Source organism: Coturnix japonica, chromosome 2 (genome assembly GCF_001577835.2).
Source record: "Coturnix japonica isolate 7356 chromosome 2, Coturnix japonica 2.1, whole genome shotgun sequence".
Classification (NCBI taxonomy): Eukaryota; Metazoa; Chordata; class Aves; order Galliformes; family Phasianidae; genus Coturnix; species Coturnix japonica.
The window spans coordinates 71,894,075-71,916,744 of record NC_029517.1 but is presented as its reverse complement, the minus strand read 5'-3'; the positions used below and the strand labels follow the sequence as shown (position 1 = coordinate 71,916,744).

The 22,670-nt window shown below is 51.2% G+C and overlaps 2 protein-coding genes across 8 annotated transcripts in view; both read right to left on the bottom strand.

Moving 5' to 3' along the window:
- The window catches only part of NFATC1 (nuclear factor of activated T cells 1), a 111,900-nt gene extending 94,847 nt beyond the window's left edge, over positions 1-17,053 (bottom strand). For 6 of the 7 annotated variants that reach the window (XM_015854787.2, XM_015854791.2, XM_015854793.2 and 3 more), the window contains exons 1-2: positions 16,886-17,053; positions 7,668-8,766 (exon numbers count right to left, since the gene is read on the bottom strand). In XM_015854787.2, the coding sequence (XP_015710273.1) occupies positions 7,668-8,766; positions 16,886-17,021 (1,235 nt within the window). In that variant the 5' untranslated portion in view covers positions 17,022-17,053. Of the gene's footprint in view, positions 1-7,667; positions 8,767-13,239; positions 13,559-16,885 lie in introns of those variants that run through there. The other variant, XM_015854789.2, reaches the window with a different exon arrangement.
- Positions 17,054-17,111: 58 nt separating this feature from the next.
- Positions 17,112-20,792, bottom strand: LOC107309748 (translation initiation factor IF-2-like). The gene is made up of 3 exons (XM_015854780.1): positions 20,776-20,792; positions 18,253-18,924; positions 17,112-17,559 (listed from the first exon to the last, which is right to left on the bottom strand). Exons 1-3 carry the CDS (start codon positions 20,790-20,792, stop codon positions 17,112-17,114), a joined length of 1,137 nt encoding a protein of 378 aa, XP_015710266.1.
- Between the last annotated feature and the right edge of the window lie 1,878 nt (positions 20,793-22,670).

The following is a 22,670-nucleotide window of genomic DNA, read 5'->3' as shown; positions in this document are numbered from 1 at the left end:
ACTCTTCCGGCTCTGTATTGACTCAGCAATTACTAAAATATTAAGGACTCATTACTATCACAAAAGCAAGCAGAACTGACAGTATGCAATAGTGAGGGAGCGTCATTCTTAGAAACCCACATCCAGAGTAAAACCACACTTGAAAACATTGGCAGGAGAGCTCAGCTGCAAGAAATGCCACACAGATGCTCTGGGGAAAATGAGAAAGAAAAGAACAAATGTTGTTGAAAAAGTACACAAATGTATTGATCTTAAAATCAAAGCAATAAGCTTCATGATCTGGAGCCCAGTCAGAGGCCGGCTGGCTGGGAGGTACCAGCTTCCTGCCCTGCCCTCAGGCCCTGGTGCCAATGTGGTATGAGCAGCATGATGATGACCACAAGAAGTTGGCTGGGAGGGAGGGAGGGAGGGAGGGAGGAAGGAAGGGAGAGGATGCAGCAGAGCTTCTGTGCTGGGCACATTTATTACAGACACATATCCATTTCATTTCATTTTGTAATGTTTATCCAGTACTTATCACCAGCATATTTCACTTGTATCTGTTGCAGTACATGTGCATGTGCACTTACGGGACTTAAGGTGGTGCCAAGATTTCCAACATTATCTTCTTCATTGCCTATAAATTTGCCTGTTTTAGTAACTTGAATGCCTATGGACAAGTACTACATGCATTACACAAATCCCCAAACAACTTGAATGCCTATGGACAGGCACTACATTCATTACAGAAATCCACCAACCTCTGCAACAGTATTTCTGTAAATGGTGGGTACTTTACACTCCGTCATTCATTATCTCACAGCTAACACTTTTCACCTACTCCATCAGTGCCACTGCTGCCAGTCATGCTGCTCTGGTTGGCGAGAGAAAGCTGGAGCCTCTGAGGGCTCACTGGAGACACTACATCCCAGATCCACACACATCCCAAACTTCCTGCTGCTCTGCTCTCCAGCCTTGCCCCAGAACAGACAGGGCCCACCCTGGGGACAAGGAGATGGGTGTTTCGACACAAGTCCACGCTGCTGCACAGCCAGGCACTGCTCAAGGCACTAAGAACGAACAATTCATCCAGGCAAGCTTTTAGGTAGGCAACAAATGGTATCGCGGAGTGGCACTAGCACCTCTTGCATGCTCTTCTGCTACTAGACACACAGCAAAAGAGCTAAGAACCACCTAAAAATTATACGTAATTGGCCACTGCCTATAGCCACTTTTCCTTGTCTAGTGCCCTAGGTGCACATTCTTTAGTCTGAAAATCTCATTAAAAAAAATTTGGACAATCCATATTTGAGTAATGATGAGTGACAAGGCACAGAGCAAAACAGCTGTATCTCTCCTGGTGATGATCACCATACATTTTAAAACAGATGTTTCCGATTTTCAGTAAATTCTCACTTCATGGATCTTTTCCTTTCTTTTTCTTTTTCTTTTTTTTTTTCTTTTTTCCTGAGAACACAACTTCTATCTGATTAAAGAAACATTAACATCACATTAAAAAGGCCCGCCGTAACTGGCAGCATGTAGCTTACAAGAGCAGACAGGTATTTTTTAGGATTCAGGGAATCATGGAGTAGTTCCATGACAAATCTTTTAAAATAACCAAAGCAACACACTTTCAAATTAACATCTAAAAATGTCAGTATAATTAATTTATAAATATCATGTTTTCAAATAAAGCACAAAAATAAAAATACAGTTTGCTGCTAGTTTGCAATCTATCATCAGAATTCCAGACTACCACCTGACCAGTTATAAATTGACAATTAATGACAGTTTTCCTGATAAAGGAAGCAGAGTGATGCATTTGACAGTGTCACTGGCTGGGGTTGCAAGAGCTATTTCCTATGTTAGGTTATCTTCACCACGCACTTAATTTCCTGCAGCTAAATGTGGTTAAAGAAAAAAAAAAATCACATAGCAAATTGTGTAGTGGTAAACTGAAATCTAGTTTCTGCAAGCAGACTTTATCAATTTGAAAACTACTTCAACTAGCGAGCATCACGTGGAAGGGAGTTGAGCCGCTCCACTAGCAAGGGGAGAGAAAGAAAAGATCTTCACACGGTCTTCATATCAAATATGCATCGGTGTATTTCCCTCTGACTGAATTTTCCACCAACTGAAAATCTGTCCTATTCCATTCTACATCACAATAAATCTTACAGTATTCATTCAAAATGTTGTAACGAGACATTATTGTTTCAAGGCAGGTTCACCAAATCTGATGGGAGACTGTAAAAAACTTGCTCAATGTAACTACGTCCTACATAAATCAGATTACAAAACAGATGAATTGTGATTTATTTTGCATACGCCAGATACACAACATGATTAAATCATAAACAGATTATCGAGTCTGGCTGACTTCTGCCTTTAGCAGAAAGATTTATCAAGTTACAGGGTAGGAAAAGAAAAAGATATTAAGCAGCATAATGGAATATAGGCAGAGGAAACAAAGCCAGAAACTTCTATTAAACTTTGCAAAGGTGTTTAAACCCCATTTTGATGGTTGTGCATTTGGGAATTAAACTGACATTACACTTTCACCGCATAAGCTACTAGATGTGCAAGGTCACTTGCAAAACACTTGCAACCGTTTTTGCTCTTGGCTATGCGGTTCTTCAAAGGGCTTCAGAGCAACTGTTGGTCTTGAAAATAGAGGAATCCTGCTCCTTCACCAGGTGTCACAGCATGAAGTCATCTACTGAAGACAGTGTTATGACAGCAGCAGGAGCTGCTGCCCCAAGGAGCAAAGTGGAAAGTGTTTTTCAACATTTGAAGTAAAGCAAGTGACGTAGCTGAGGGTGGCTGAGACTTGCTGAGTTCCACTGAACTTTAGAAATAAAGGCACAAACTAGAGAAACCACAGGGCTGCTGAACCTTCTAACACACTGCTAAGTTTGCCCCTGCTTCAACTGTACACCAAATGCAAATATGGATATGATTTATCACTTATTACACATCTTGTGTTAAAATGAATGGTTGTTAAAAATCCTTGCATGCTTTTCAGAAGAGTAAGAAAACAGCGCGGGTTCCACTGACTTGTGGTCTGAGAAATATACTTGCTTTATATTTCACTTCTGAGTGGACTTTTTTTTCTTCTTTAATTTCCTGTCTGACAATTGAGAAACCTGGCTGCGAGCTGTTAAAATAGATGCTGCATCCCACCCCAGACTTGGCTGTGCTTTACTGGCATGCAGAGCAATTTGCTCCTCCATGAAGTCCATGCAGAGCTTTGGCATTCCTCACACTGAGATCCAAGAGCACAAGTCATCATCATGCTCAGGGACAGATAATACACATCACAACCATCCTGAAAGATAACATTCAGAGACAGATTTGCATAGGAAATGCTTCACTTGTTGACTTAGGTTTAGAGACAGAACAAGTCACTACTGCCACACGAATGGCAGCAGCAAGTGGCTCATGTCGCATCTCTGCTTACTCCGAATTTAGTATCACATGGTGCTGAAATGAGCTTGTGAAGGCAGATGATTAATAAAGAGCTCACAGGGGTGTCTAAATGAACTGAGAAGCGGTCATAAGAAAGTGTGGGGAGGATTTAAATCAGACAAACAAAAAGGTTTGCTGAGACAAGTTTCCAAGCAGGCCTACACAACTAAATGCTGGTGCCACATGGTGGCAGACTCAACTTGTTGGAGCTTGAAGATGGAGCATGAATAGAGCAGGGAAAAGGCTGGATAGGTTCTCCCCCGCCCCCTCCTTCTGCCCCCAGTTAACACCAACTAGTCCTAGACCAGTCCACTGACACAGACAAAAGCAAAGTGTGCTTTTGAAACTGGAGGACAGCCAAGCATTCTCTATATGCAAATTACAGACTCCATATGTAAAGCTACATGTCTCTCTCTGTGGGTTCAAGAACTTATATGCATTATTTTTCAAGCTGGAAAAAAAAAAAAAAAAAAGATTGCAGCTAAAAAAGTTGTGGATTTCAGCTGTTTAAAAAAAAAAAAAAGTACAAAAACATACAGTAGGGAGCTTTTATAAGCCACCTGGAACTGTCTGTCTGTTCCTGGAAGTGCCTTTTGGTGGTAGACCTCATACATGCCATACATCTGACCAACAAACCCAAACGTTTCTCTTCTCCCCTTCCCCCAAATACACTACATCTGAAGAACATTGTTACACGCCAACACATTTACTGGATTAAACTGATTAAAGCATATAAAGAAGCTGTGACTTTTCAATGAATAAGAAGTTGTGCTAGTTGAAGAGAGTAGCTAAAGAAGACGTAAAAAGATGTAAGATACTCAAAAATCCGACATTTTCATGACTGCCAATCCTTTCTGCTAAAGTAAATAGTGACTTGGGATATGCAAATGAGTGGTAAGAAATAAAAAGCAGACCCTTAATTTTGGAAAGAGTCCCAGATACTGTGTTGTTGGTATATCCTCATATCCAATGGGAACTCAAGCTCTGTAATTCCATGCTGCGTTTGACATTTTTGCCCATGAGAGGCTCTCATTCACAGTGTAAGAATAAGTGATATAACAGTACTAGAGAAACGAAAGCAATTGTTTCAGAGATGGTTTGGGAAAGTACAGAGTATCACCTGCCTGTACAAGAAATGACAGATGACAGAATGCTTTTCCTGGTACACAGAGGTCTGGAAGAGGTATGATTGCCTTTGCCACCTCACGGTTGGCTCTGAAGCTTCCCATGTAAATCTCCGCTTGTTCTGTCAATATTTTCTACACCCAAAGCCTTGGACTCAAGACCACAATTTGCAGCTCAAGAATGGAGACAAAGCCCAGTGCCAAACCCATGCCAGCCCGGGGATCTGTCCTCCCATTCTCCCTCATCAGACTCAGCACCTGCATGCCAACTGCCACGCAGCAATCTGGCTGCATGCTGGTAGCCCTTGGTAGCCAAAGCCTGCTCTGAAGAGCCCACAGCTGGCAATCTGGGATGAGCTTCTAAACTGAACGATTGCACAGTCCTCTTCAGAAATCAGAAGAAATCTGTATTTCCACTGAGCCATGCATTACTCTCTACACTTATTATTCCCTATTCTTCTAGTGCTTGAAAATACAAAATTTGATTTTTAATTGTGAGAAATAAAAAATCCATCAGTTTTAGAAGTAATATTTAAAAAACTGTTTCTTTTTCAGATTAACGCCTGCCATAAAAACATGAAAAAAGAGACATCCACATGCTCGGCTGGTGCTGCTGGAGCCTATTTCCCCCTGCTCTCAAATACAGGAGGAAGGAAGAGAAGGAGGGAAAGGCATCAGTGATTTTCCAAGGCACGCTTGCTTTTGATGAAAATGTAATGTGTATTCAGGAAGAGACAGAGGAGGTAATCAAATATGGTTATCTCAAAATCATTACAATCGGGTAGATTTTGGAGCCTGAGTTGTTTGTTGGAACCTACCCCTGAAGTCCCAGCAGTTGAAATAGAACAGATGTGTAAAATAACAGGAAAAAAAAAAAAATAAATCCAGATCTGTTGTGACAAATTCTTAACCAATTTTTTTGGAAAGATTTAAAATAACACAGTTTCTGTTGCGTAGGCTGTGATCCTGTTGACGTCCGTGCTAAGTTGCCCGGCACTTTCATATACATAAAATTAGAGGTATTTTCGGTGGGAGGAAGCATGGTCAGTGTATCTGATTGGTAAAATTACTTAAAATCACATTTCAGCGTTAACTTCCAACTGCCCTAGAGCATGAGTTAATGAGATCACATGGAAACATATTGCGAACCAGGAAACATATTTTATACGAGACCAAAACAGTGGAAAAAAATGTTAAATACACAACGTTGTGGGGCTCCGTTTTGTACGCTTCACCTTTCTTGTTTGTGTTAGCACACAGGAATGCTGGGTGCCTTCTGACTGACTACAACAAAGCGCATAAGGGCGGCTCTCTGCAACAGAAAGATAAAAGCGTGTTTGGTCAAACTCTCGCATTGTTGCCCTTGAAGTCTTTGGAAAATCAGCAAATGTCCTGTCATTATGATGAACTCAAATTCCTTTATACCTTTGGTACGAGAACACAAATGGCTCTTTTTAAATACGTAGGAAGGCTCTGATAGATTTGCTGGGACTGAAAAGTATCCACCCCCAGCTCTGAGTGCTCACCTCTGGCTGGCTCCAGCAAACCCAATAGTATGGCCACATTTCCCAGTTCTGAGATGGGCCAAGGCCCTGCAAGGAGCTTAGACAGTGCCGAGAAGAAAAGATAGGGAGTGATAAAGAAGGCAAGGGACAGCATTACACAGAATCATAGAATGAATATCTTGGAATGGTTTGCATTGGAAAGGTCTCAAAGATCACTGAGTCCCAACTCCCCTGTTGCCAATAGGCTTGCCAGCTATTAGATCAAGTACTAGACCAGGTTGCCCAGGGTCCCATCCAACCTATCCTTGAGCACCTTGAAGGACAGGACATCCACAACCCCTCCTGGCAGCCTGTTCCAGCACCTCACTATCCTCTTTGTGAAAAATTCCCCCCTGCCATCTAATACAAATCTCCCCTCCTTTAGTTTAAAGCCATTCCTCCTCATCCTATTACTATCATCTGCCCATGTAAAAAGTTCATTTCTCTCCTGTTCGTAATCTTCCTTTCAATACTGGAAGGCTGCAATGAGGTTTCCCTGTAGCCTTCTGCTCTCCAGGCTGAACAAGCTGAGCTCCTGCAGCCTGTCTTCATAGGAAAGGTGTTCGAGCCGTATGATCATCCTCATGGCTCTCCTCTGGACACTTTCCAAAAAAAAAAAAAAAAAAAAAGGGGGAAAAAAAAGGCTCCACATCTTTCCTGCATTGACGACCCCAGATTAGGGCACAGTACTCCAGGTTTGGTCTCACAAGGGCAGATAATTACCTCCCTTTCTCTGCTGGCCACCCCACTTCTTATTCAGAATTCAGACCAGGATACAACTGGCCTTCCAGGCTGCAGTGTGGTGTAACATTAAGTGCCACAGACTGCTAAGCTTAAGTTTTTGGACACAGAACACGTCAGAGAGCTGCTAGATGGAGAAAAATGAGTCTGGCAATGCTAAGAGCCAAGGACACTGCAGCTGTGTGTCCACTTTCTTAGAGCAGAGTCTTCTTATGATGAACAAATGTGACAAGAATTACTAGCTTACAGATAAAGTTTCTTCCTTAAACAAAAAATAGAGGGGAAGGGACCAAAAAAGAAAACCAGCGTCCAACAAAGATTGGCAAGAAGCTTCCAGATAAAGGCTCAGATGAAGTAAATGCTGAAACATGTAGAAGAACCACATTCTGTTTGTATTCACAGTCTATAACAAACAAAATAATGGGAACACCTCTTATTCCTGCAACAAAAATGTATTTGTATACAATGAACCACTGAAGTAAAACCTCAGTTTGACAGTACCAAATAGACCCACTGCCGGACCAAATTCTGAATACCCCTGAATATCCTATTTCCACACTGGCCAGACTGGGGCCTGTTCCCATTCACAACCAACATATAATCAACTCCTGGAAAAGCCTTTTAACCTTTCAAGGATTTACTCATGATTGTGCCACACCAACAACAGAGGCAGCATCACGATAAACATCTAAATGGAATGAGTCAGTGGGAAGATTTGGCAGGAAGCAGATACAGGAAGGGGAAGGAGGAAAGAAAAGAATACAATAAAGGTATTAGCAGGATCGTCCTCTAAGCTGGGGTTGCTTACCTCATGTAGGATGTAGGAGACAGAGACTTTGGTTTGGCCCACTGGTAGGGATGCTGTGGCACAGACAAGTACTGCTCGCAGAAGTTTCCTTTCCTGATATGCTGAAAGCTAGAGAAGTCTTCTGGTGACAAATCGGCAGTTGGCGATATGGTCCCATGATCCTCGCCAGCCGGTTCAGTTTTGAGAGTCATGGATGGGGTGTGGTCAATGGCAGTCTTCCTTGACTTGATGGGAATCCCATCATTCATATCTATTGTGCTGTCGGTGGTGAGAGCATTTATGGCAGCCACAATTGCAGAGCTGGTATACTGGTTGGTGTTTCCCAGCCATGTCTCATCTGTAACACTCACACGCGGTGAGTTTTGTGGTGAAGGCGTGGGGGAGTGATGTGGTGAGTAGGAGGTCTGCCGGCCATTGAGGCTGTACTTTCTCTTGTTGCAGGGAGATGGAGGCCTGGAGTTGCGAGCCCCCAGCCAGTTCTCCTCCGTGATGCTTGTCCTGGGAGATGTCGATGGTGAGTGCCTTGGAGAATTGAGCAAAGTGCAGGCCACCATGCCACGTTGGTACCCTTCCTCTGTGTCGGTGGTCTTTGGAGAGACGCATGGGGACTGCCATGGAGAGGTCTGGGGTGAAGTGTATGGATATGAGTAGTTGGACTCATAGGAAGACGCTTCAGAGTTGCAGCTTCTGGAAGACAAGCTACTAGCTGGACTCAGGCAGGATGGGTCTCTGTATGCCTCAAGGTTTGGTAAGTTCAAAGTGGCAGTGGAAGGTGATCTCTTGGCATTTGGGATGGCCTCCTCAACCTCATCATGGAAAAACTGGTTGTTGTTATGATGCAGTCCCATGTAAGAAGTGATCTCAATTCTAGGGCTCTCCAGAGCTGGAGCTCCATTGGGTCTGATGTTTGGAGGCAGGTAATACTCGGAAGCCCCGCTGTCAATGTGTCCTCCATATCCGGAAGGATGATTTGTTGATGGGACAACTGAAATTATGGGATTTGATGTCTGAAGGCCATGACATGGAGTTGACAATGAGGAATGCGCCACATTTAGAGGCAAGCCAGCATTTACGTTTGAAGATGTATAATTATAGTGTTCTGGAAAACAAACAAACAAACAAAAAAGAATGATATGAAGTGCTGTACATAAATACTCACTTAATAACATACCAAGCTGGAATGGAGGAACATGACAAAACACACAAGAGCACAGCACTCCTTGACAACCCAGCGGAGTTAAGGGAGAAACTGATGACTGCATCTTTGAATGTCCTACTAATCGAGCAGCAAAAGAGAAGCCATCTTGGGGGGAGAATTTTTGTGGACTGAGGTTGGCCAAAAGACACGTAAACCTTCAGAGCAAAAAATTAACAGGGGTGCGTCAGCATTCAGAGACTGCAGTGCTGCACGAGCACGTGCTCTTACCTAAACAAGCTTTATTCCCTCCCTAAAAAGATGGAACACACACACAACACAGAAAAAAAAAAAAGGAAAAAAAAAAAAAAGTAGAGGCAGGCTGCAATGATGCATGATGAAACGTATTCTACTAAAAAAAAAAATAAATTGTACACAACTAAAATTTCCATTACAGTGAGTTTCCAACCGGTTCCAGTTAACTAGGTTTTTGGAACAAGACGGATCTATTGACCTGCTCTGGTTTCTGGGACCACTTATCCTCCCGCCCAACTGACAGAGACCAGGTGAAAGATAAACACGGATGTCTTGCTACTCTGCGACTGATAAAATTCCACTAAAATTGCTGGTTCTTGCACATGCCACACTTAAACGCTGCCAGGAACACACTCTTGGCCAACTGTCTAACTGTGTAACAGCTCTGAGTGCATTAAGGCGATAGCATGATTGTTGTGGAAAACCTGAAAAGTGAGATCACATCACAGACCTGTGCCGATCTTGCACAGGGGACCAGCCAGATCTCTGCATGCCTCCATATCTGTTGTGCTATGCAGAACCGGCCCCTCACAGTCAGTCCTTAGGGATCATCCTCACTTCAGCCCCCCACTGACATGCTGGCAGGCCCACCATCAGCATGATGCCAGCTCCTCTGCCCTGCTCTGAGGCCTCATACAGGTCACTCTCAGTCTCCCAGAGACACCGGTGGGCTGTGCCTGGGCAGTTGGGCAGCTCTCAGTACTCCGACTGATCAGTACTCCTGCATGACCAGGACTCAGACCCCGCGCTGTCTTTCTGGCTCAGGGAGGCTCAGTCACCTCTACACTTGAGCCAGAGCCGCACAGGCTGGTATCTCTTGCCATGCCAGAAAAAGATGGCAAACCCCTTCTGTCAAGGATGACAGCTGCTGAATCTGGAGAATAGGTAATGCTGCTCTGTAGGTTTGTAGGTAGCAGGTTGGAAATAATCCCAGCTGCAGCTCCAAGCAGCCTTCTCAGAGGTCAGTCCTGGCAGCAGCACTTCCCCACATGACAGAGGGAAACTCTGTCCCCCAGCCAGAGCCGGCCTCCATGAGGAACTAATTTCTGTCCCCTCTGGGAGGCAAGCTCCTGGTGGAGGCCACTGCCCACCTTCCCTGTGTGGAGGGCAAAGCTCTGCTATTTACCACAGCTGTTATTCCCAACACGAACTGCTCCCAGGAGCACTGTGGATGCAAACGAGCCTCCAAGATGGTTATGCCAGCCAGCGCAGTCAGCTATTCTCTTTCTTTGTTTATCAGCTCAGCCCTCTCTGGTGTCATCCTCCAGCCATCCTGTGATCACATTTCTCACTGGCAACGAATCCAAGACAAACAGCACTTACAAAAAATTAATGTGCCTTAGCAGTTTCACAGCTGCTCTGTGATGTTCCAGCTGATTTACACCACGTCAGGTAATATTTACAAACAATGAGAAACTACGTATTTTCAACTCACTTTCTATTCTGCCATCAGCAACCAGTCACTCAGTGAGGAAGGGTCACCAAATTGCTCCAGAACATGCTACATATAAAACTGGAATGTTCAAAACACGATACAGCTTCACACATTATTTAAACTATGGAACTATGGAATAAGAGGTGCTCCTCTGACAAGATTCCTCTGACTGCAGTGGCCTGGTGAGACAGAAGTCTACCAAGGGGATGGGAGACCTCTCCTTCCAAAATGAGTCACCTTTCCTTGATGACCTACCACACGGCAGCACTGCTCACAGCCACCACAAACACTACCCACCTCCTTGTTGTTCTTCATGGGGAAAAACACTGAAGCAGTCAGACCCTTGCTGTTTCAGAAAGGAGCTCAGAGAAGGGATCTAAGCAGTGCCTCCGAGGCAGCTTCAGCCTCTTTCTGCTTTCCCTGGCTCCAGAGGACGGCACACCTCCAGCTACTGGGATGCTGCCTGACTCCTCCTGAAAACATCCCTACATCGCCCTATTGCACAACTGGTCCCTAGCATGCAGTCAGACACAGCAAGCAGATGCTCTGTGCCCACCAGGTGGGCTTCATACACAGGCTGCCTGCAGCATCAGTGTCTTAGTTATTATAATTAATAAATAAATCAACAGTGATCACTATTACCTGAATGAAAAGTACGGCATCCTAGAATATCTCATGCACAACTAGGATAAAAATCAGACACCAAAATCTTCTGGAGATGTGCAGCCCAGGCCAAGCAGGCAGTGTGTAGAAAATACACCCAACAAATGCAAAAGCCCGAATGCAAGAACTAGGAACAAGACCAAGTTCTTGGCTTGTTAGCTAAAAGCCACCAGCTACAATTTCTAAAGAAGTTATGTTCCCATCCTCAGTTAATGTTTGTACACAATACATCGAGCACACACAGTCAGCACTCATAACACACTGATGTTTTCCTCACAAAGAAAAACCTTCTCACAAAAGTGAATAGGACACGGAAATAAAATGCCTGTCTCTCAAGGGGTAAGTGGCTACACAGGCGCAAAGCCGTGGCACATAAAACAGCAGCCCATGAGCAGTGGGGTATTTTGACAGCACCAATAGGGTTGAAAAGAAGGTAAAGTTTTAGCATGGATGGTCTCTGCTATTACCATGACCCTGACCCATTGGGTCACCCCCTGCTCAGGGTACCCACAGGCCTAGGGAATGCTGCTCACAGGCATTAACTTATGCTATTCACTACAAAGACATTTTCATTTTAGTTTACCCCAACATCCTTAGCTAAACCCCAGCCATCAGGCCAGCTTCTATACGTCTGCAGTAATTTTGTTACCACTGTGCCCATGCTTGCATTAGGTTTAACTAGGACAAGAAACTGGATTCCTCCTCCATTTGTAAGCACATCTTCTTGTATTACGTTTCACTTTGTGACAACATTAAAAAAAATCTTTTTTTTTCTTTTTTTTCTCTCTAGTTAATTCCACAGATCACAGGCTTTATTCCTTTCTATAATTAACAGGCTGATCCTACAAATCATTGGGCACTATCACAGTCTTTATTTATACTCTTTAAATAGGAACGCTTAACACCCTCAGCTCAAAGGGGCTTCAGAGAGGCAGTAACTGTAACTGTGTTACACTGCAAAACATTGAGTCCCATCTAGCTGGGTGCTGAAGTTCATGCTTTCAGCACTGCCTCTTCTCACCAGGACTTTGACACTTCATTTGTTCGGACTCCTCCTCTTTCTACATGCCTAATTACATCTGTAATGCCTGGTGTGACACTCTTCAAACCTCATTTTCTAAAACCGAGAAGCTCCTTGCAACCGTTTGGAATCTGAAGGCTTGCTGGAGTGCAGAGTGACAGGGGAGCACTGTGCGCAGCTGCGTCCCAGCGCGCTGCAATACACGGGCAAGGATGTGGGAACATGCCTCGATTTAAAGACAAAAGTTCTGGCTGAGAAACTGAGACAGCATCAAATCGTTCGCTTACACACGAACTTTTTAGGGTGACCTGCTAACACTGAAATTATAACAGCCGGCCTCGGACCGGGAAACGACGACAGCTTTCTGCGCGTGTCCGTTCTGGGCTCACTCACCCCGTTTCTACTTCAAGTATTGCAAGAAAGTCGCAGAGCAGCAGCCGCGCAGAGGGTTGGCAGCAGCGACCCGCGACAAATCCAGGACCGTTATTTTGGTTTACAAATGACCTTCAGGCAACCCCGAGCCCAACCCGCTCCAGATCACGGCAGGAGGGCTCTGAGCGGGCCCCGCTCTCCCACTGCCGCCCCGCATCCGCAGACCCCCTCCCCTGGCAGCCAGCGAGGACAGCTCGGTCGGAACCTCAGAAAAGCTCCCGCTGTTTGAACAACTCCGAACAATCGCGAAGTTTAAAACATTCCTCGCAGCCGCCTCCGGCGCGGCTCCCCTCCGAGTCACAAGGGCACCGAAAGAGAAAGCGTCGGGCGGCCGCGGGCACCGTTCAGTTCGGTTCGCTTTCTTCCCGGCTGCGCGGAGCACGAGCATCGGTCCCGCCGCTCCCCCACTCCAGCCCGCCGCCCCCGGCCGCCGCACGCCGACTCCGCTCGGGAAGGACCCCCTCGGAAGAGCCGCACCGCCCCGTCCCGGCACGTCTCCGCCGGGGCCGGCCGGCCGCAGCATCCCTCCTCCTCGGCGACGCTGCCCCCGCCGCCTCTCGCAGTGACCCACCTCCGCCTCCTCCCTCATCGCTGTGCTTGAACTCGAAGAGAAAATCAAAATCAAACTCCTGCTCGGCCTCCACGCCGGTCATGCCTTCCGCCGCCCGCGGTGACACCCGCCCCGTTCCGGCACCCGGCTGGCGGCGGCTCGGCCCCCTGCTCGCCCCCGTCGGGCCCGCCCCGTCGCGCGGGGACACCTGCTGCCGTGGCTGGGCTCTCGCTCCGCGGCGCTGGGCTGCGCGGCCGGCACGGCGGCCCGGGCTGCGGCAGAAGTAATGTGAGCCCTGCCCGACGGGCGGCCTCCGATCTCGCTATCGCCGCCGCCGCCTCTGATCCGCCTCCCTCGCTTTGTTGATGTTTCCGGGTCGATGCAAACCACCTCCCCTTCTACTCCCCCCCCTCTCCGGCGTCGTGCGCTCCCGGCGCGGGCCGCAGGCCGTGGCATCCCCCACCCCCCGAGCCCGCCTGCGTGGGCATCGAGGGCAGCGGGGAGGCAGGCGGCTTTCACCTGTGGTCACCCGAAGAAATGGCCATTGCCGCAGGTGCCGGGCAGCCTCGGGGAGCCGGGGAGCATTTGCTCCAGAGGAGCGGCGGGGTACGCTGCGCTTAGTGCTGCCCGGGTCCTTCCTCCGAGGGTTCCTCCGCTCCTCGTCTGTGAACCGGGAGGCTCCAGGCTGGGCTTTATTATTATTATTATTATTTCGAATCTTACTTCGTTGCAGCACCCACTAGTGCCAGCTGCTATAAAAAGCGTGTTGAAGCGGGGCTCGCGAGTAGCAGTTCCTCGTGCTGGAAGGACGCGTCTCCGGGTCGAAGGGGACTTGCGGGGACTTCACCAATGCCCCCCCCCGGCGACCTCACAAATGTCCTCCGCGGCGATGCGGAGCTGCCCTGTCCCGCAGAACTCTGCTGCTCGAGGCGGCTGAGGTCAAGCGGGCAGGAGGACGTAGTGTCCACCTGTGTTCAGAAACTCGTGCCATTTAGAGCCCGTTCTGAAGGCTCCGATGTACAAACGACTTCCCCGACCCAGCAATTGGGGCTCGCTGCTGCTGTGGAGCTCGCAGGATTGAAGGCCAGATTTCAAAAGGAATAGTTTTTAAAGCAGTTATGGAAACGGTATTCCCTTAATAAACCGAGGGAATACCATTTTCCAGGCTCATGGCTGAAATCTCCACTACAAAGTGCCAGGAAAACACACTTTTTTTCCATCTGAGCTTCTCGTGCTTTTTCCCCTCCCCACTGGGCCGGGCCGCGCTGAAGCCCAGACGTGCTTCAGGCGGCTCGACGGCAGCCGGAGCTCACCGGGACCCCAGGGGAAGGTGTCTACGCTGGGACAGAAACGGGAAGTCATTGGGCGGGCCGGACCCAGGCGTCAAGAGCTGCTGGGCTGCCGCCGGTCCCCACTTCCACACCCGGTGCTCGGGGTGAATCACCCGAGTGCGCAAAAGCCTCGGCAGCAGCGGAGCCGCTCCGCGTGGAACTGCCGTCTCGGCGGGGCCGCAATTCTTCCGGATGCAGAACAGGCTGGAGACGAGCTGGATGTTATGTGTCACCACGCACAGCCTCGGTCCGACAGCACGGACCGCGTGTGCCGCCCTGCCCGCATGTGGTACCTGCATGTCGGTGATTTGTCCCAGACTGTGTACGGAGCGTCTGACGGCTCCCAGAATATCACTGCCGTCAGTAAAACGTTTTCATTGGCACTTTTCCCCTGGGGGAAGAGGAAAGGTGCACAGAGGGGTAAAATTAAAGCGATGTCGTGTGTAGGAACAGAAGTAAAGGTTAACGGGCCACTTAAAAACCTTAATGCCGTTAAAGTGGGCAGAGCAAAAGGAGTGAGCCTGAAACTCAGCCCCAGGCGTCCCTGTGGTAAACCTGGGCATCCTCAACGCCTCCGGGCACAGAGCAGCCCCACCCCGCAGGCCGCAGCACGCAGCCCGAGGGAGACTTGAAATGGCACACAGCGTTAAGCCCCAGTTATACGCTGGGCTCCGCACCCCGCAGGGTCCTAGGAGAAGAGCGGGGTCTGTGGGGCTGTGCCCACTCCTTCTGCTGGGACCCTTTGTTTGAGTTCCTTCCCAAACAGTTGTAAAATTGCCCATTTTCTTTGGTTGTCATCACTTGGCTGTCAGGAGGCACCTCATTTTGCAGGCAGCGATCTTGACCTGTGGGGTTCCCTGACGTGTTTCCTGCATGGGGACACAGCTTTTGGCCTTGTTCTCTTAGTCTCTTAAAAATACATCCACGTGGCACAGCTACCGAGGAGGGCTGCTGACATTTTAACACGGGCATCAGAAATGCCAGAGGACTAAAGAGGGGGAACCTCTTTGACAGGAGACTGAGCTCCTCGCGTGTCGTGAGCTGGTTCCTCACGTACTTCCCACGCGGGGGACATTCGCTGCCTGAAATCTCGAGTGCAGCCCTAAAGGATCCGAGGGGTCGAAGGGGACAAAAGCCAACACCGTTGAGTTACAGCACTCATTAGCTTTCTTCTGAAAATGTGCTCGCCTGCTTCAGAAGTGGGGCTGCCGCTCATAGCTTGGGCATAGGCAGGGTCCCATCAACCGAAATAAACCCCTATGGTGAAAACTTCCATGTTAAAAAAGACATAAGAAGAAAGAAAGGAAGAAAAAAGTGAAAATAAAGAAAGAAACAAATAAGAAGAGGGGTCCTGCGTGTCTCTGCAGCTTCCTGGGACAGATCCGAGCCGAGCTGCGGGATAAACCCCTCGCACTTGGACGCGACCCAGCCCCAACTTCTTCCCAGCTTTCGGTCCCAGCGGAGCGGAGGAGGCACCGGGTCGAGTCGGAGGCGGACCCGAGAGCCCGGCAGCCCGGGGCGCGGCCCGAACCCTCCGGGCTCGAAGCGATGCGCAGGGAGCATTCGCAGGGTCCCCAGCGGCCTCCCGCTCTGGCTCGAAAAGGCGACGTGCGAAAGCGTCGCCAGTGCGGTGCTGGGTAACGATGTTCCGGGGAGAGAAAAATGTTCCGACTGGCACAGGAGGTCGCAGCCGGTCCCCTCTCCAGCGGAACGCTGCTCCTGGCACCGAGACGTCCAGTCCGAACGAGCAACGACCGACAAAACCTTTCCCGAGCCCCAACGCCCGCGTCCTTTCTCTCTAGAAACTTTGCCGGCGTGTTTGCAGCGCTCTCTTTGCAGCGGGGTTACCGCGGGGCACCGCGAGCGGCAGCTCGGAGCCAGGGCAGAGTGAGCGGCCCCCCTCGGGGCCGGGACGTCCGTGTCGGCGGGGCGGGGGTCTGCCGCGGTGCGATGGGGAGGGCTCGGCGCTAGTGCGGCGCTGCCTCGGGCCCCTCTCGTGGGCGGCTTCCTACCGACCCTCTGCAAGGGAGCTGCGGTTACGGAGTACGTTCTGCCCTCCACCAAACCGATGAGATCCGAAACTGCGGGGTGTTCCCCGGTCGTTTCCCCCCGACCGGACCCAGCGCTCCCCGCGCCGTCCCCCGAGCCGGGACCGGGACCGCAGCCGGGTCCCGCGGGAGGCTCCCAGGAGCGGTGGCGCGGCCGAGCCGGCGCCGTGCGAGAGGCGAAGGAGACACCTATTGGCAAGCGGCCGCCGGCGAACCTCCGGCCCGCCGCGGGGAAACACCGGGGGACACCGCCGCCCGCCCTCCCGCCCGCCGCCCGTCGCACGTTACCTTCCTCCGCCGCCTTCATGGTGCTGCCGAGCAGGCGGGCTCCGTGCTGCGGGGCCGCCGGCGGCTTCTCTCTCCCGCTGGTTGCTGGATCCCGCGACGGCGGCGCGGCGGCGGCCGGCGGGGCAGCGCTTGGCATCCACCCGGCGGGACGGCGGAGCCCCGGCGCCGCGTCCGGGCCGCCCCCGGCCCCTCGGCGCCCGCCCGCGCCCGCGCCCCCCGCCCGCCTTCACGCCCCGGGGGCAGGGGCCGCGCCGCCCCCGACGCGGGAGCCGCAGCCGCGAAGGCACGGGAGCTCACCGCCACCGCCCCCCCGGGGCCGGGGCATGGAGGGGAGGGCGGTGTGCGAGGGGACTTGAGGCACTGCCCGCGCCGCGGCGGCGGGACGGGGCGGCGGGGCCGGCGGGCGCCGCTCGGCTGCCGGGTGCCGCAGGAGGTGACGGGGCGAGCGGGCGAGCGGAGCAGGGAAGTCTCGCTCTGACGCAGGGCTGCGCGCCCGGCGCCGCCTTTTTAAAGCTGGAAAACACCCCCCACCTCCCTTCCCCTCCCGGCCCCTCTCCCCGCCCCGGGATCGTGATGTCAGCCGGGCCTCGGCCAGCGGGAGGCGGGCACCGGCGGGCACCGACGGCCCCCCGTCCCCCGCCCGGTGCCACCGCTCGCGGGTCCCCGGGGCGCTCCTGGGAGAGCGGGCGAGTCGGGGTCGCGGGAGAAGGGAGAAGGAGCCGGGAAGAGAGGGAGACGGGGGGGAGGGGGGGGGCTAGGGGGGAGAGGCGGCCCTGCATGCTGAAATCATTATGTAAAAAATCGCAGGCTTCCCCCTGTGGAAATTTGGAAAAGAGCATCAACTGGCAGGCAAGAGAGAGGAAAATCCCATTCTGCTAAATTACTAACAGACCCCGTGGACTCGGTTTCAGTCGCTTCAGATTTATTCTGATTATTTTATTTATTATTATTCTGTAAATATCTCAGCAACGCAGTTGCATCTCATCACTCCGTAGCGGGGGAAGGAGAGGCTTCCAGCCCGCGGCGGCTCCTCCTCCCGCCTCCGGGATGCCCCGGCTGCCCCGACGGGCGCGCCGCTCCCGCTCCGTCCTCCCTCTGCCCCACAGCTGGCAGGGCCGGGCCAGACTTTCCTGTTGGGATTAAACGGCGGATAGCGGGGAGTTGGGTTGGTTTGGAGCGTATCTGGCACATGAAAAAAAAATCATCGTAAATCTCGTGCGTGACACCCATATGTGGTTGAAAATAAACCCAATATAAACGAAACCCTGCCCGCTCCCGGGGAACGGGAGGCCACGGCGGATCGTTGGGGAGAACTCCTCCACTAAATCTGCAAGCAACAATACTCCCCACCGACGGGCGGGCCCTACGAGGAACTTCCCTCCCCCAGACGGAGCGACCCGCTCACGTCAGGAAAGGCAAAACCGAAGCAGAAAGGAGGACGGGCTCCACTCGAGAAAAACGCGGAGAGGCCGCCGCCGTTCCGCGGCCATCGGCCCCTTCCCACCTGCCCGCTGCCAGTCGGCGGCACCTCGGCTCGCCGCGGGGAGGGCCCGTCCGGGGTGCCGCCAGGGGGCGTGGGGGGCCGCTCGGCAGCGCCCCCTTCCTCCGTCCGCCCGTCACCGCCCGTCACCGCGGCCCCGACGGTGGCGGGTATCCCGGCGCAGCGCCCGGCGGTCGAGGCGAGCTCCGCGGTTCGGCTCGGAGCGCGGGCGGGTGCGAGCCGCGCTTTCTTCCTCGGGACTCTCCTTTCCTGGCCGCGCCTCCCCCCTCCCCCCTCGCCGCTGAAATGACGGAATCCCCCGTCTGTTTCCTCCTGTTTAATGCCGTTGCCCGGACCACCGTGGCTCCGCTCCAAGGCCTCGGAGCTGTCACGGGCGGTCGGCGGCGGCGGCGCAGCGCGGGTCTCCCCGGCCGCCCCCGGCCCCGACGCTTCGCTGCCGCCCCCGGCCCGGCCCGGCGCTCCCCACGCTGCGGCCCCGGGGCCGCCCGCTGCCGGCCCGCCTCCGCGCTGCTCCTCTGCCCGTCCCCCGCTCCGCCGCCTCCCGGGGTTTGTTTACAGCCGCTACTAGGAGAGACTGCTACACGGGTCTTATTTTAGGAGCTGGTGATGACTAACGGAGTTAAAAGGAGCTTAGTACAGAAAACAACCCTATTTTTAGACGGCTGTTGTTTCATTGAATTATTGTAGCAAACGCGCCCTGGCCATTTTTAAAGCCGCTTCCCCGGTGCCGGGTCCTCTCCGCCGAGCGGCCGCGGGGCGCACACGCTCAGCCGAGCCCTGCGGGGGGGACATCGTGGTCTTCGTGTTCCCAAATCGAGTGGCTAAACCTCACCTGTCATTGCTACGGCTACTGCTGGTTTTAATTTGGACCTTCCAATACACAAACCTACGGCTCTTTCCACACGCACAAGACAAAAAAAGAAAAAAATATATTAATAAAGCATTGGCCGAAGGCAACCGGGGAGCACCTGCAGCATCGTTCCTGCAGCGCTGCCCCCGCCTCTTGCCGCGGGGTTATGGGGCTGTGAAGGCTCTGCCCCTCGGGAACGTGAGCCAGGGCTCGGCCGTGCACTCGCCGCCTCCCCAGCCAGCTCGCCTTGGTGGCCGCCTCACGGCGAGGCTGCTGTTCCTGAAGCGCCCCAACCTGCTGCAGGGCTCGGGTTGAGCTGTTCACTGCGCAATGGCTCCTCAATTGGGGAGCTCTCAACTTCGTCTGCGCAGAAGTGTTCTGAGATCAAGGAGGGGGTTCCTTCTGCATCCAGAGTTTGCCGATACGGAATATTTTCTTACAGTTATACTCACAGCATTCGAGAATCCAGCGTGTGGATCAACAAAGCTAACCATCTGGGACAAAGTCAGTTTGTCCTGGGTGCCTTCCCATCCGTAACTACATACGTAGGTCCCTCCGAAAGTAATGCCTCCTATTTATTTCCATGGACATTACAACAGAAACCAGAACACAATAACAATAGTTGATAGCGCAAATTCTCACCTCCAAATCACCATATATATATATATTTCAACACAGATCCCTCTGTTAGCTGCGCATTAAAAAGCCTGTGTGCCATGCTTGTTTTACCTGCACCAGTGGAGGTGACCCACTGTCATCATTGCCACTGCTGAAATGCAGCACCCACCACCTCAGTGTGCTCACATCCTCTGTTTGGTCTCCATTAATATCCAGGCAGCATCAATCAATGACATTTTCTCTATGTGGAGGAATTTAGTGCCACATCTTTGTTTCATGTGCTTCCATGTCAGATACCCTTTTATCAGACTGCCCCTCTGCTGCCACCTGTCATACAGCAACAAGATGGAATGCAATATTGGTGGAAGGCTCAACCTCTGCTGCCTCTGACATAGTAGGCCAACATAATAAATCAATAGGAGCAGCCCTCATGATGCATATGCTAATGTCCATCTCTGTCCATGCATTCATCTTTTGGATCCTGGCAGCTTCAAATCTTCAGTGTCTGTTCAAGATTTCATTTGTTGTAACCAGAGGTGTACAAGTCCCAAGTCTCCCTAAGCACATCCATGGCTGAAGCATTTCTAGTCCCCTGCTTTGAAAATCGTGGTGAAGTTTGCTGGCTAATAAGTGAGCACATGGCTGGTGGTTTTGGCCAATACCACACCATTCTGAAAAGGCAACCATGATGCTCTCACAAAACCCATTGAATATGGCCCAGTGATGGCCAGTTGTTGCCCCACATCCCCAGAAGGACATATTAGGTGGAGAGGCAGGAATTCAGGTCAGCTTGAGATCCCCCAGGCTCAGACTCCTGCAGAGGCTGCTAGAAATCACTTCACCATGTTGAAAGTGCATTGTGCTTAGCAGGACAAATGCCAGCAGAGGAATTTTGTGTGCTTGAATAATGTTGCAATTTACCCTGTGGCCGGTCTCATTACGGCACCGAGGGCCCTGTTGGTTTACCTGGCTTTTGATTTAGTGGGCTCTCAGTAAGTGACTGTGGAGGCACACAGCCAGGGACTGCAGGAAAACAGCCTTACACCTCTCTGGAGCTACAGCCACCCATTCAGACACCACCATTCTAAAGTAAGGACAGACTTCAGACAGCCACACCAGACCCATGTGCAGAAGGATGAATTAAACAGATGTGAGCTCAGAGCAGCAGCTCTGTCACTCCTCCCCAAATCCGGAATCCTGGGCAGGTGGGAGGGGGTGATTCTCGCCCCAGTGGTGCCCCACTTGAGGTCCGCTTTGTGCAGCTGTTGGACGTGGAAAGGCAGGTATCTTCTGGGCACTGCTAGGGACACCAAAATGAGGCAGGTGGCTAAAAAGTAAAGGCTCAGTGCCGAGGCCCCGGGAGCTGACTGGCACAAAGGGCTGCTCCAGTGGTGCTTGGTGCCCTCAGTAATCCCTATCCCTGTAATCAGGTTGCAGGCTCTGAGCACCATGCTGACAGCATCCAATTCACCACATGAGCAGAGCGATTCGATGTGGAGCCCTGAGCTCTCTTGCTGCAGCAGGATCCCTCTCCTCCAAAACCTCAGCTGCCTTGTTATTTGTTTGGCTGCTGCTACCCCTGCCGCTCCTCACCACCAGCCTGGGGCCTTTTCTTCATTAGTTTCTTCCTGCTCTGTTTCATTAAAGTTGCATTTGAGTGTGCCAGTGGTTCACTCCAAACAAATAGCCTTCCATTCTGTGATATTGAATTTCTTTGCATTAGCCCATTCCCCCAGCAACTCCAAATCCTCCTGTAGCTGGTGCATTCCTGAAGTTTATCAGCAGCCTCCCCTTCTATCATGACATCATCTGTGTCTGGACACCCAGCAGCTTGTGCCGGCCCCAGCCTCATTTGTATAGAACTCTCAAACACAGCAAGTCCCAGAGCTGAGCTCCAGGAGATCCTGCCTGTTAGCTCTCCTCATGCACAGACTCCTGCTTATTGCACTTCTCTCTTCTCCAACCCGAGTTTTATCCTTTTAATATCAATATTCCACATCCAACAGCTGCATACTTTTTACTGACCTTGTTTCCTGACGTGCTGTCAGCCTCGTTAAACTCCAACAAACTCAAAGTTATTACTTGAAACTTTTCTGGGTTCAGCTTCACAGATGAATAGGATTTGGACCACTCTGGAAGCAATTTTGACTATGGCTCCTTATTGCAGACACTTCCAAACACCAGTTCCCACTCCTTCTTCCCCCATTGTTTTCAGCAGGTGAAGGATATGGAAGGAGAAAGTATTTTCCAGGTGAGGAAAGGAGAGACCAAAGTTTTATTCACTCACCTGGGACTACACACTGCTGAGGAGCATCCTTCACGTTCCAAGTACAGTGGGCAATGATGTACTGCAGCCCAGTGGTGAGGAGCACAGTGGGAAGCTCTTGCCCTCCTGCCTTCAGGAGCTGCTCATTATCTCCAAAGACAGCACAGAATCACAGAATCACAGAATTGTAGGGGTTGGAAGGGACCTCTAGAGATCATTGAGTCCAACCCCCCTGCCAAAGCAGGCTCCCTACACCACGTCACACAGGAAGGCGTCCAGGCGGGTCTTAAATATCTCCAGAGAAGGAGACTCCACCACCTCCCTGGGCAGCCTGTTCCAGTGCTCCGTCACCCTCACTGTAAAGAAGTTCTTCCGCACATTCGTGCAGAACTTCCTATGCTGTAGTTTCATCCCATTACCCCTAGTCCTGTCCCCATGTACTACTGAAAAGAGACCAGCCTCGCCACTATGGCTCCCACACCTCAGGTATTTATAAACCTGGATCAAGTCCCCTCTCAGACTTCTTTTCTCAAGGCTAAACAGACCCAGT

Coding starts and splice junctions, on each gene's coding strand:
- LOC107309748 (XM_015854780.1), bottom strand. Junction 17,560..18,252: donor CTGGGGGAGGGAAGTTCCTC/GTAGGGCCCGCC, acceptor CCGCTCTCCCAG/GAGCGCCCCGGGGACCCGCG.